The sequence below is a fragment of the Benincasa hispida genome, chromosome 11 (assembly GCF_027475165.1).
Source record: "Benincasa hispida cultivar pf3 chromosome 11, pf3_genome.v1.1, whole genome shotgun sequence".
Taxonomy (NCBI): domain Eukaryota; kingdom Viridiplantae; phylum Streptophyta; class Magnoliopsida; order Cucurbitales; family Cucurbitaceae; genus Benincasa; species Benincasa hispida.
The window spans coordinates 60,245,289-60,260,355 of record NC_143488.1 but is presented as its reverse complement, the minus strand read 5'-3'; the positions used below and the strand labels follow the sequence as shown (position 1 = coordinate 60,260,355).

Genomic DNA, 15,067 nt, shown 5'->3' with positions numbered 1-15,067 from the left:
TGTATAAACAAATTGTTATTAATAAAATAATTGTTATTTTATGAGCATACACTCAATCCAATAAACTAAGATCCTAGGTTATTTTATGTAATTTAAACAACTATGTAGAGACATACAAGTGGATTTGATTTAAATAATAACCTAAACGGTCTATAGTAGATGGATAAGATTGGGTACCTTATCTTGGTGACACTACAGTTACGACCCGCTTCGTAGACGTTACAAGTGTTGTCAAGTGTTACAAATGACTTGATTTTGATCATTCATGTGGAGACATGTGAGCGGGGGTATCCTATACAAAGAGTTTGTACAAGACCAGACCACGAAAGGGTTAGTCTCATTGTATGACACCGTTAATAGTAGAGACTTACGTTTTACCAGGATGACCATAGATGACATGACTTGATCCTGAGTGAGCTGTAAACTCCTGCTCATGAAGGCAGTTCTTTGATTTGTATGGGTGAGTGTGGTCAAATTACCAACTCAATAAGCCTACCATTTCGGGGATTCATCTAATTGGGGAGCTGGGAACACAACTACACAAGACGAAATTCACTTCTTCCCTGATGTTGGGGTAAGTAGATAAATTGCTCTCTTAAGAGCTAATTCCGGGGCTTGAACAATGTGGCCACACCCTCTCTTGGCTCGAGAGGGACTTGGTCATAGTTGAACTATGACTTATTGTTCATTAGAGGAACCAGTGGTTCTTAAGAAGTTAGATGTAACTACAGGGGCAAAACAGTAATTTTGATCCAACTGTACGTACGAGCAATTTGTGAAGGGTCATCGCACTGTCGATTGGTTATATCCAATGGACACAGAAATATATCTGTAGTGCGAAGAGTGCAACTGTAGGTTTTTAGTGGAGTGACTGACAGTTAATGGAAGTTGGATAATTTAATTAGAGAGTTTAATTAATTATCCAAGTACCATTAGAGCTTCAATCTACAGATCCCCTCTGTAGCTCAACAAAGATTTAATTGAGAATTAATTTTGAATTAATTTGAAGTGTTCAAATTAAGTGAGGGAATTAATTATATTTGATATAATTAATACAATGTATTTGATACATTTTAATATAAAACATTTTGAGAGGAATTTGAATATGATTCAAATACTAATTATATGAATGAGATTCATATAATTAAATTTAATATAAATATGATTTATATTAAATGCCATAAATAGTTGAAAGGAATTAAATATTTGAATATGATTCGAATATTAATTATATGGATGAGATTCATATAATAGATTTTAGTATAAATATAATCTATATTAAATGACATATATTGTTGAGAGAAAATAAAACTATAGGTTATTAGATTATATGTTATATTTGATTATATACAATATATATATATATATATATATATATATATATATATATATATATATATGTATGTATGTATGTATATATGTATGTATGTATGTATGTATGTACGTACGTATGTATTATTATTAATTTAATTTAATTTAATTAAAGGAAGGGAGTTACCCCTCGTCCTCTTAATTCTCCCAGCACTTTACATGCAGTGGATGATGGAGAATCAAGGCTAGTCATCTTCTTCCATTTTTGTAGGATAAAAAAACACACCCTATAATACTCTCTGAAGTTGTTGTTGTTGTTGGTTTTTTTTCTTTTTTCTTTTCAGAGAAGAAAACGTTTCCCCTCTCTTGCCATATTCTCAACCCTAGAGAATAGAATGTTCCAATTGTGGTTGGAGGATGACAGCTGAAGACTGGTGAGATGACGATGCGAGTAGGCACCGGGCACGTCGTCTCAGCTGTGGCAGTGAGAGGACTCCAGTTAGCTTTACAGAATAGGTTTCTTGTTTTAAATAATGTATATATTGTTTCTGAACTAAAGAGGAACCTTATTTCTGTAAAGTGTTTATTGCAATATAAATATACTATCTCGTTTAATGTGAATAAAGCGTTTATTCATAAAGATGGTATTTTTATTTGCACAGCAAATATGGAATCGAATTTATATGTGCTAAGGCCGTTAGCCATTAATTCCCTCCATAATACTGAATTGTTCAGAACTGTCGTAACTCAATCAAAACGTCGACGAATTTCTCCAAAAAAAAAAAAAAAAAAATCCCATCTTTTGCATCTTCGTTTAGGGCACATCAATCTTAATAGGATTGAGAGATTGGTGAAGAATGGACTTCTAAGTGAGCTAAAAGAAAATTTATTACTAGTGTGCGAATCTTGCCTTGAAGGTAAGATGACTAAACGACCTTTTACTGGAAAAGGTTATAGAGTCAAGGAGCCTCTTGAGTTAGTACATTCTAACCTTTGTGGTCCTATGAATGTGCAAGCCCGAGGTGGCTATGAGTATTTTATCAATTTTACTGATGTTTACTCCAGGTACGGGTATGTTTATCTTATGCAACGGAAGTCTGAATCCTTTGAAAAGTTCAAAGAGTTCAAGGCTGAAGTTGAAAACGCATTAGATAGACGGATTAAAACACTTCGATTGGATCGAGGTGGAGAGTTTTTGGACTCTGTATTCCAGGACAATTTGATAGAATATGGAATCGTTTTCCAATTCTCAGCGCTGGGTACACCTCAGCAGAATGGTGTATCGGAGAGGATAAATAGGACCTTGTTAGACATGGTTCGCTCGATGATGAGTTACACTTCCTTACTGGACTCGTTTTAGGGTTTTGCAGTGGATACTGCAGTATATATACTCAACTGTATTCCCTCCAAGAGTGTTGCAAGCACACCTCTAGAGTTGTGGAATGGGCGTAAAGCTAGTTTACATCACTTCCGCATTTGGGGTTGCCCTGCACATGTGCTTAAGACTAATCCCAAGAAGTTGGAACCACGGTCGAGGTTATGCCTCTTTGTAGGCTACCCCAAAGGTACACGAGGGGGCTATTTTTATGATCTGACGAAAAATAGGGTGTTTGTTTCAATAAATGCTACTTTTCTGGAGGAGGATCATATAAGGGAGCACAGTCCACAAAGCAAAGTCGTGTTGCGTGAGCTTTCCAATGAAACTACTGAAACTTCAACAAGAGTTGTTAAAGAGCCTGCTACATCAACAAGAGTTGTTGATGGGAATTCATCCAGTAGGTTGGTTCCACCTCAAGAGTTGAGGGAACCTCGACGTAGTGGGAAGTTGCGAACCCACCCGTTCGCTATCTGGATTTCACGGAAATCCTTGCTATGGTAGCAGATGGCGACGTTAAGGATCCGTTGTCTTATAAGAAGGCAATGGAGCATGTTGACCGGGATGGCGACGTTGATGAACTTTGTGTTTACAAGAAGATCATCAACGCTTCAGTAGTCTTCTTAGTGTTGTATGTGGACAATATCTTACTCATTGGGAATGATGTAGGTCTATTGACTGCAGTTAAGAACTGGCTAGCGACCTAATTCCAAATGAAAGATTTGGTAGAGGCTCAGTTTGTTCTAGATATACAGATTTTTCGGGATCGTAAGAACAAAGTGCTAGCACTGTCTCAAGCATCGTACATTGACAAGATGTTGCTCAAGTACTAGATGCAGGACTCTAGGAGGTGCCTACTACCATTTAGGCATGGAGCCATGGAGTCACTTTGTCTAAGGAAATGTGTCCTAAGACGCCTCAAGAGGTTGAGGAGATGAGTCAGTTGGTATCAGTCTAACCCAGGCCATTTTAATGTTGCTGACCCGTTTATGAAGACTCTCACGGCTATGGTGTGTTAGAGTCACCTACGGAGCATGGGTCTACAGGATCACCCGCGGTTGGACTAGGGCAGGCGGGAGATTTTATTGTACTGGGCTTTTATGCCCTAGTTTATTGTTTTGTACTAGTTTTTTGTACACCCCACTTCGCTTTAGGACAAGTGGGAGATTGTTGGGGTTGATGCCCTAAAGTCTCGTGTCCTGTAGTTTGTAAACAGTTTGTACGAATGATTGTGTTGTTAATATATGATATTTACTTCACATCTTGTATTTTTCTTAGTTACTTGTTTTATTTGCTTTACCAAAAACCAATAAACACAAAATCCTTGGTTATCTATATGTGACTCAAACATGTATGTGGTGACATACAAGTGGATCATGTCTTGAGTGATAACCAAAATGGTCTGTAGTATATGGATATAGGAGGGAAACCTTATCCTGGTAACGCTACGGATGCGGTCTGCTTTGTGGAATAATCAAAAGTGTTGTGACTTGTCACAGATGGTCTGATCCTGATCATTTGTGTTGGGGACATGCGAGCGGGGGCGCCCTATACAAAGAGTTTGTATAAGACCTGACCACGAAGTGTTAACGTCTCGTTATATAGCACCGTTCATAACAGTGACTTCGCTTTACTAGGATGATCATAGATAACATGACCTCAATCCTGAGTGAGTTGGGAACTCCTGCCATTGAGGGCGGTCCTTTGATTTGTATGGGTGTGAGTGGCCAGTTCGCCGATTCAAACCTACCATTTTGGGGATTTGTCTGATTTGGGAGCTGGGAACTCAGCTACACAAGATGGAATTCACTTATTCCCCAAGGCAGGGGTAAGTAGATAGATAGCTCCCTTAAAGGCTGATTCCGGGGCTTGAACGATGTGGTGCCACACACCTTCTCTTGGCTCGAGAGGTGTTCACACATAGTTGGACTATGTTGTATTATTCATTAGAGAAATCAGTGGTACTTAAGGAGTGAGATGTAACTACAGGGGCAAAACGGTAATATGGCCCAACTGTACTTACGAGCATCTGTAAAGGGTCATCATACTCATGATTGGTTATATCCGATGGACACATAAATATATTTATGGTAAGAAGCGTTCAACTGTTAGTCTTTAGTGGAATGCCTGATAGTTGACGGAAGGTGGATCTCATGGCTAAAAGTATAGTAAGCTATTCACGTAGCTTGGATAAAGTCCCCTGGGTAGTTTGGACAAAGTCAAGAACCAGTATTTGGGTTAATTTGAAATGTTCAAATTGACAAGAGGAAGTTCGATTATATATAATATAATCGAACTTCCTCTTGTCAATTCGAACATGGGTTAGTGGGGAGCGTCGGTTAATGTAACCGATGAATTAACATGAAAAAGGTTTTCATTTTGATCGTTCGTCGTCAGATCGCTCGAAGAGAATTCGGAAGTGCGCGTTGGTGAAAGTAAACGATCGCTCGAGAGCCTATACAATAACACTCTCCGCCTAAACGATCGTCCTTCGCGCGCCTAAAAGATCACACGTTATTTCCTACACGATCAGATAGCTTCTCTAAACAATCGTATAGTGTGCCAATTTTACTAAATGATCGTGTACTTTTTTCTAAAAGTTCGTTCAGTAAATCCTATATGATCGTGTAGCTCCTCCTAAACGATAAGCATTTCTGCTATGCGATAGTGGCTTTTTCCCTCCCACTTGCTTATCGCCTACACGATTCGTGTTTCCTCCTTCCTCTACCAAATTCACCAAAGCCCACCCTTTGGGTTTTCACTCCGATAATACCCAGGGCTCTTTAGTGGTGGTGTCGTCCCCACGAAGTTTGTGTTCGTTGTCGTTCGTGCTGCAATTATTGACACTACTGCTGGGCGTTGGTAGATCACGTGGAGTTTTCCGTTGCGGTGAGTTCTGGAGTTTCAAAGACGGTCTTCAACTGGTATGAAACTCTCACCCTTTTTATTATCTTGTTCATAGCATGCCGTTAATTAAGTTTTGATTGCATAACTATATGTTGAATGTATATTGTTCTATTTCGGTCACGGTGAGATCGGAGCAATCCGAACGTGCTCATGGAACTCTTAGATATGAGATCTTTCAGTTTTATGAATAAAATAACCGTTATTTCATTTTGGTATTTATTCATATCCAATAAACAAAGCTCCATGGGTATCTTATGTAAACTTAAGCATATATATGTGATATACAAGTGGATCATTGATAACTAGTAGAAATACAAGTTATTACAGCTCAAATAAGTAAAATATTGAGATAATGCGATGGTAAAATAGGCAATATCATGTCCAAAAGTGCTAAACTAAAAGGAATTGCGATCGCAAGTGTTCATCGCATAAAAGTAGTTAATTTACCTACTTTTGTGCAGGTACAATGCGATGGCGCATATGAAATTGCAATCCAAAGGCACAATGCGGCAGCACGTTTGAAGATTGCGATCGCAAGTCATGCGATTGTGAGAAGATTCTTTAAAAGGCGGCCACATAAAGATCTCACATCAAGATGACAACATAATAAATTATGATGGGACGAAAAGCTAATAACGGTCGATTCCGAATTTTGTTGACAAGCCGTTAAAAGCCACACTGTAGCAAGTACACTCAACTTTTGGTGACCATTAATCGGCGCATCAGAGCAGGAGAATTAATGCCGCCCATCATTGCAATCATTAGCAAGAAAGGCTACTTCACCTTGAAATCTATAAATAAAGGCTACTTCACCTTGAAATCTATAAATAAAGGCTACTTCACCTTGAAATCTATAAATACCGAAGGCCACCAGTGTAAAAGGAGCTTAACGAGTTAGAGAATCAGTTAGTCTGTTTGTGCACATACTCATACATATACTTAGAGGACGGAGAAGAGCAAGGAGACGAGAAAGCCGAGAGATCATTCCCGGACAGATCGAGAGACTTCCAAAAAGTGTTACAAGAGAGAGAGGGCCAACACTTGCGAGAGCAAGAATACACATCTAGAACAAAGTTGGAGTGAAAAAGGGTAGTGTAAAAGGCTATGGGAAGCAAGACATTGCTTATCGGGCTTCTTATCTCTAAAATCCATTTGATATTTTGTATTCAGTACTTTATTTATAGAAAATGGAAATCTCATTTCAATCTATGTTCAATCTCTCCATACCATGCATGAGTAGCTAAATTTCTGAATGGGTTGAGAAGTACTTAGCTAGCATGACTTAAGATTAACATTTTATGTGATCATCTTGTCTTATGTATGCATCATTCATCATTTGGACATACTTGAGAGAGTGGTCTAAAGATAGAATGTAGGCTTGAAAGAGTCAGATTAGAATCTAAACTTGAGAGAGTCAGATTAGAATCGCATAAGCAAGAAATAGAGACTTAGACATAAGTTCTATTGCTATTTACACATCGCATGCACCCTAGAAATAGGAATGATTGTATGCGGTCACCTTGTTTTATGTGTGCATCATTCATTATCGCATAGACAAGAGTAGAGGCTTAGAAATAAGTCCTATCGACTGTTTCATATACATATCGCATGCGTCCTAGAAAGAGGAATAATGGCATTCTGCATTGAGAAATGTAGTACTAATATTTGTGTGTAGCATGATCGCATAACTTGCGCACAATCTTAGGAAATGTTAGCTAAACCCCTTCTCAACCTCTTCATCGCATACTCATTGTAACTCTACGCTTTCATCAACCCTGCGTTCAACTCCGTCGCATAGGAAAATTCTCAATCAAAACACTATCCACTTTATTTGTTTTTACTACCGCTGTAATACCCCCGGAGTTTTTTTTTTCAAGAATGAACTTTCGAGGACGAAAGTTCTTTGAGGAGGGAAAAATGTAACACCTCGCACATTTTTTAGTAATAATGTAATTTCAGTAACTTTATTATTTGGAATTTCAGTAATTGTTATTAGTTGGAGGGTATTTTTGGAATTTTGGACTTCAAGTGTAAGTGCGGGAATTTAATTGTTGGCATGAAATTATTCAATTTGAAAATTAATGGCAGGAATTAATTTTCTTTTGAAACGTAAAGGAATTTAATAGTATAAAACGGAAAGGAATTAAATGTAATTATATTTATTTCCTTTCTTGTTTTATTACTATTACTATTATTATTGTTTTTTTTTATTTTTTATAAAAAGTCAAACCCCACCCCCCTTTTCTTCCTCACGCACCTGCTAGCACCCCCCTTCAATTTCTTCTAGATGCATCGATGATGGACAAACAGAATTCATGATTGAGCCATTGGGACTAGTTTTTATGCTTTCGCATCATGAGTTTTAAAGTTCTTTTCATGTTTCTCTTAACTTTTAGTTTTGGTGTTTAAAAATTACTTTTAAGAATTGTCTTTCAGACTTATTTATTGTTCTTTATGATTTATGGGTACCCTACTATTGTTTTAGTATTTGAATTTAATGAAAGTCTTTTGAACTTACCTTATTTAATTAGCATTTATTTCACCATAACCGAGTGTCGTTTTGAGTTCCATGCATGCATGTGTTTAGTAACGACCTAACTTAAGTCCTAGGGGGTTGGGTCATTACAGTTGGTATCAGAGACCATGTTTTGGGTTTTGTAGACTGACTTACTATGTAAGTCCAGATTGTCCCTGTGGCCCATGAATGGATTCCTCGTCATCGCCAGGTATGTCTTATCATTTACAAGTTTTATGATAGTTGTGCATTAAAATATTTGTTTAGCTTAAATGCACCAGTTATGTTCTAATGCTAGGCCAGTGACTTGTTAGAAGTTATTATAAGAGGATTATCAGGTACGACACTACAAAAGGAGAAAAAAAATAGAATAAATTATGAGGTCATTTGGCACTAGTTAATCTCATGGAGATCATGTTAGAAACGAACAAATATATACCTCAGTTCAACAATGTTAAAGGTTGATGAAACTATGTTGAGTTATGACAGTTTAGAAATATAGGTATGTATATGTTTAAGTCCAGGAATGAAATTGTCTTGACGATAATTCATTAAGAACTAGTGTTGTTTTGTGATGCAATTAGAGGCGGTATAAATAAATTTCTTCATAGGCCACATACACAATTATAAGGTTAAAAGTTGTTTTATGGATAAGAAGGAGAAAAAGAAGAGATTATGAATTTATTAAAGGTTCTGAGATATTAAAACCAAACATTTTGAGAGGAATTTTGGAAAGAATTAATAAGATAATCACTTTGGTAATACTACGACTTGATGGATTAGGTAAAATATGTGTAGTGATATGAAGGATTCTTTTGGAATATCTAGCTAAGTTGATGTCATTAAAGGAAGCCAAAATAGTTGGACATGAGTTTAAACTTAAAGGGGATAAAGCAAAGTGTTATTTGTTTCGGTTGAAGGATTATTTTAGAGTACCTAGATTAATTAAATCCATAGCCTTATTGTGATGAGGAGATTAAAGTTGGACAAATTTGAACAAACGAAAGTCTTTTGGAGTTTAAAAGCATGAAAATAGGCAAAGGAGAATTCTACATGATGAAAATTCCTAGTAAGAGAGATAAGACTTATGGAGGAGTTAAGTAAATATACTTTAGTAAAGAGATTATGTTCCACTTGGAAAGTGAAAAAAAAAATATCCAAGAAAGTTTACTCTTTTGGAAAAAGAAAGGAATTTAATATGTTCAAAACTCCTAGTTATGTATGGTTTGGAGGTATGATATGAGGGGTTACAAGGAATTTGTTTCGGTTTAAAAGAAAAATATCTCATTATTATGTGGAACTTTAGGAGAATATGAGTTGGATAGAAAGATATCTTACATAGGTGATCGGTATGGAACTTTTTTTTTAACATAAGAATCTATTACCAAAATAAAAGTTTGAGAAGGGATAAGCTAAAATGGAGTTACTAGTAACAATAGATGTTCAAGAACTAATGACATGGTATGTTGAGGTTTCATTAGTTAAGAGGTAAACCATTGAGGGCATTAGTAAGATTTAAGGGATTTTGATGTAGTGTGCAAGTTCGAAACATGAACTAGTAAGACCATCAATTTGATTGAAAGAGGAAATTAATCTAGCTCGAGGTAGACAAAAGTGGTATATGCACAAAAGTAAGTAAGTTGGATCTTCCAATATCACCATTGGCATAAGGGATAGATTGGTAATAAAGTTGAGTTGATAGTAAGAAGTTACTAAAAGTAGGTTTGGAGCATTACAAGATAGTATGTATTCTCTTGCATGGGCAATGAGTTAACTAGCGTTAGAGAGTACGAGTAATCCAAGCTAGGACTTATGAATCAAGAAGGTTTTATCGTAAAAACTAACTTTAGGGATCAATTACGGTTATTACAATATTATGGAAATGTGTTATCAATTGACTGATGCTTTAGCTTCTAAGGATTTCAAAACCTCATTTTCAGAGGGAATTTTAGACTCATCCGCAGTAGGGTCTAAGTACTGATATGTGATTGTTTTAAGGCTAAAGGATAATATGAGGATCGACTCAATCAAGTTTTACAGCCCATGACAGTATAGAGCCTCATGATGAGTTTCTCTTGAATGTGAGATCTAATTAGACAGAGTTATTCTCAGACATGTAGACCCTAGCAGAGACATCACAGTCGGTGCTTTTAGAGTAGAAGAAGTATTCAGTTGAGCAGATTTGTTTTGGTACGTATCGTCAGATGATGCATTATATAGCATGACCAGTTTCTCCACTACACATATGATGTTTTCCCTGTGACAGAATGGTAAGCTCAGATATATGTTTTTAGTGGATAAGACTTTCTTAAGCTCACGATAGTTTTCATAGTTCTCAGCTTGAACGTGTTAAAGTATTGTTGGTTTTTGGCATCTTAAGTTTCATAGTTATATATGGAAGGGGATTGACACACCTCTTTTTATACTAGTTTCAGTTATGTCAAACGACGACCCACATTTTATATCCATTTTTTTGGAAGAGTCTCTCAGAAGGTATTGGATACTCAGTCAGAATTTATTACAGCTTTCCACCCACAGATTGATGGTCAAATAAAGTGTTTGAACCAAAAAATGGAGAATATGTTATGTGCTTGTGGGTAGAGTTTTCAAGGAGTTGGGACTCTCATTTGCATCTCATGAAGTTTGCTTATATTAATAATCACCATACTAGTATTAGCATGTCGCCATTGGAGGCCTTATATAAGGAGTTGTATGTCTCCTGCTTGTTGGGATGAAGTAGGAGAGAGAAAGTTGCTAGGAACTGAGCTAGTGCAGACCACAAATGAGGCAACACAGAAGATCAGGGCTCGTATGCAAACAGCTCAGAGCAGACAAAAATGCTATGCCAATGTGAGACGTAAGGACCTGGAATTTGAGACTAGTGATAAAGTGTTCTTAAAGGCGACACCTATGAAAGGTATTCTGAGGTTTGGTAGGAAGGGAAAGTTGAGTCCGAGATTAATTGGACCTTTCGAGGTCCTGGAATGAGTTGGCCCTATAGCTTACCGTTTGGCATTGCCCCCAGCACTGTCTTCTGTTCATAATGTCTTCCATGTTTCGATCTAAGGAAGTATGTAACAGACTCGTCCTATGTAGTTGATTACGAGCCCTTACAGTTGAATGACAACTTGAGCTATGAGGAGAAGCCTATAGAGATCCTCATCAGAGAGATAAAAACATTGTGCCACTGGGAAATTGCTTTTGTGAAAGTTCTATGGCAGAATCACCAGTTCAAGGAGGCTACTTGGGAGCGAGAGGATGAGATGAAGTCCCAGTACCTGGAGTTTTTTTTTTTTTTTTTTTTTTTTTTTTTTTTTTTTTTTTTTTTTTTAAGAATGAACTTTCGAGGACGAAAGTTCTTTGAGGAGGGAAGAATGTAACACCGCGCATATTTTTTTAGTAATAATGTAATTTCAGTAACTTTATTCTTTGGATTTTTTAGTAATTGTTATTACTTGGAGGGCATTTTTGGAATTTTGGACTTTAAGTGTAAGTGCGGAAATTTAATTGTTGGTGAAATCATTCAATTTGAAAATTAAAATGGCAGGAATTAATTTTCTTTTGAAACGGAAAGGAATTTAATAGTATAAAACGGAAAGGAATTAAATGTAATTATATTTATTTCCTTTATTGTTTTATTACTATTATTACTATTATTGTTTTTTTTTTTATAAAAAGTCAAACCCCACCCCCTTTTTCTCTCACGCACCCGCCGGCACCCCCCCTTCAATTTGTTCTTCCTCCGCCGCCATTCTGTGGGGTTTTCGCCAGAAACTTGGAATCTAGGGTAAGATCTAAAGTTTATGTTTTTCTTGAACGGGTTTGGCCACCCATTGTGTTTTGATTTAATTTACTTATACTGATTATGTTGTGAAGCCTGGATTGAAGTTTCAAGGGGCCAGGAACTGCTGTCCAGTAAGATTAGAGTTTGGCTCTAGGGCATTTTGAAGCGTAATTGGTAAGTAATGTGAACTTGAAGCTCTTTGGAATGGGTTAATATGCTGGAAATTTGGTTTAAATTCCTAATTGTGGATTATGAATAGATTGATATCTCCGTGCTAAACTTAGAACAAATTTCTGGTTCAGTACATATTTTGGGTAAGTTGTTTTGTGGAGTTTGAGGTATTTTCATATTTGAAATTTAGTCCTAAATGTCGGGCTTAATTTTAATTATTGATTCAGGGTGTGATTCAAGAATTTTACTAAGTTAAAGGAGGGTGTGGATTAATTTTGTTAGATTTGGTTTCGAGGTAATCTTACTACTGAAGAATGCGCCGCAAGGGTCAACAATCGACCCCCTAATTTTACAAAGTGCAGTAGAAGAGAAGGAAAGGAGAATAAAAGAGGAAGAAGAAAAACAAGAGAAGATGTTGCGGGCACAACAAATCATCGCAAAAGGCGATTCAAGAAGAAAATTACACGATGAAGAAGTGCGCTGCAACAACGCAATCTCGACAGAAGAGGAGAGAATAAGGCTCGAGGAAGAACAGCGCATATTGTTGGCCTCAGAGCAATTTGAAAGAGAAATGAGAGAGGAAGAAGAGGAAGAAAAGAAGAAGAAGGAAGAGAAGGAGAAGAGGCGTAGAGCAAATGTTCAGCACATTCGAGAAAAGAAAAGCAATGAAATTGCGGAGTGGGAGAAGGAAGAACAGTGCAAGGAAAGGGAAAGGAAATAAAAACAAAGATCCTGACTTGCATTGACAAAAGAAAAGGGCAAAGCAATAGCGAAAATCAGTGAGCCTGCGTTGGCCAAAGGATGCCCATCCAAGAAGAAAGAAACTGACGACATGATGATGGAGATGGGATTCTTCCCTGCGCCAATGCCACTACCGGACTTAATCACAAGTGTTGTACTGGAACATGGATGGGAAATATTCTGCCAGTGCCCATCCATTGTAATCCCAACGGTAGTGCGAGCTTTCTATAATGGAAGACTTCATGGCACCAAATATGCAGTGACCATGAAAGGAGAGCTAGTGCCTTTCAGCGCAAAGGACATCAATGAGTTATATCAAATGAAGGACATCCCAGAGGCGTCGGGTAATAAAATCATTGATGATCCCACAGAAGAACAGATGGAAGATGTGTTGAAGATATTAACGCATTCGGGCACTTAGTGGCCGGTATCTATGAAAGGCATCAGAACCCTTGCATCCAATAAACTGCTTCCGGAGGCGCAGCTTTGGGTGTATTTGGTGAAACGGCGACTGATCCCGACTTCTCATGACAAAATAGTTTCAAGGGATAGAGTCATGGACGCATACTGCATCACACATGGCATTCCAATAGATGTGGGCCAGTTGATCGCAAGGCAGATTCGAGGTTGTGTGGGGCATATAAGAGGCCTGTATTTCTTCCGTTGGATAGTTTCAAGCTTATGTCTCTCATTGGGTGTAGGTATTGAGGAAGAACCAATGCCAGAAGTCCATGGCCTCATCAACGTCAAGATTTTGAGAATGCTTCTCAAAGATTCCCCCCACTGCCCCAAGCTTCCACTGAAAAGGCCCATCATCGATTTAAATTTGCCGCAGCAACCAAAGCCCAAGAAACAACGCAAGGTTGACAAAGGCAAGGAAAAAGTCCAAGAGCCATCACCGTAAGATCAAGAACCCTTGGACCCCTTACCTTTAGTGATTCGTCCTCCAAGCCCTCCTATAGAACCCCTCTCCTAACTCCTCGAACATTTTACTAACCTCGTGCTCGCTTCTGCTTCACCCAACACATATCCAGTAGCACCCTCCTCCCCTTCATCTTCATCGCAATTTTTCCCTCCACCACCGCATGTTAACGACCCATATGATTTGGGTGAAGGCACTTTTGCCCAACCCCAAAACACTGATGGTGAAATATCGTAGGCAAAACCCACCATTGCCACCTTAGCTGTTGACCTTGCTGATATGCGTTCTCTTCTTCTCATCAACATAACTTTTTCTGCCAGTGAATAACGGAGGTACACGAGCAACAAGCAGAGTTGCAATGCAGTGTTGCGATGACAAGGCAGGTGCTGATCAACATTCAACGTAATATCTACACGATCCACCTGAACCAAAGACAAATGGCAGAGCGCAACCATGAGTACTTCAACTTTTTGACAGCCTATCTACACGGTCCCATGGTGCCTCCGCATTTACAGCAACATCTGAACTTTGAAGAAGCTCCTCGTGTTCCTCCATAAAATCCTCCTTCTAAACCTCCCATTCAATAATTCAACTAATTTTTGTTGCGGTCATTCTTTCATTTTATTCATTCATTATTTCTATGTATAGAAGCTATTTCTTGATTCTTTATACATGCTGAAATTTTGTATTGCGTTATTTGTAATTCTTTGTATACTTGGTTAATTTTAATACAACTGTGTAGCAATTCTTTCCGTATGCGTTAGCCTCTTATTTATCATCCTTTGTCAATTATTGCGATGTTCTTTCTATTTTCTTTTGTGTTATTCATTGTGCTGCCATGATGAGTTATGTGCATACCCTTAGCAAAATTTCCCACACTTTGTATTTTCTGACTAATATTTATACAAACTCCAACGTCAGTGCAAGGTAAAATAAAAACCCCAATCTGATAAGAGTTAAGTCATGAAAGAAACCTACTCGTAGTTAGATGTTCGCATGACACCCGTGGGAGCAAGCCAAAACGAAGGTGAGTTTCCAAGAATGACGCAATATGAAAGGAGAAAAAAAATGAGAGAAAAATAAAAGAATATAAGAGACAACTCCTCTGACCAGCAAAAGTTAAACTTAGCTGAAAATCAAGAGTTGAAGTTGAGATTGGCACACAACCATAGTTGGATGTTCGCATGACACCCGTGGGAACAAGCTAAAACGAAGGGTGTAACCATGATCAACAATCTCTAATAGAATGACACAAACTAGACCACCGCATACAGACGCACCAAGTTGTTTTTGCATGAAGAGGTAAACATTCTTTTCACAACAAGAAGGGAATTTTTGAAT

At 37.7% G+C, this 15,067-nt stretch overlaps 1 protein-coding gene across 1 annotated transcript; it reads left to right on the top strand.

Moving 5' to 3' along the window:
* Positions 1–10,820: 10,820 nt before the first annotated feature.
* LOC150032777 (uncharacterized) lies at positions 10,821–12,056 on the top strand. Its single transcript, XM_090307016.1, has 3 exons — positions 10,821–11,035; positions 11,176–11,317; positions 11,985–12,056. The coding sequence occupies exons 1-3, from the start codon at positions 10,821–10,823 to the stop codon at positions 12,054–12,056; spliced, it is 429 nt and encodes a 142-aa protein (XP_090163142.1).
* Positions 12,057–15,067: the final 3,011 nt, after the last annotated feature.

Bases quoted from the DNA above. Each gene is read 5' to 3' on its own strand.
- LOC150032777 (XM_090307016.1), top strand. From the start codon at position 10,821: ATGTCTCCTGCTTGTTGGGATGAAGTAGGAGAGAGAAAGTTGCTAGGA. The intron at 11,036-11,175 runs GTTTGGTAGGAA...TTTCGATCTAAG, and splicing joins CCTATGAAAGGTATTCTGAG to GAAGTATGTAACAGACTCGT. The intron at 11,318-11,984 runs GTTCTATGGCAG...TATGTTGTGAAG, and splicing joins GGGAAATTGCTTTTGTGAAA to CCTGGATTGAAGTTTCAAGG.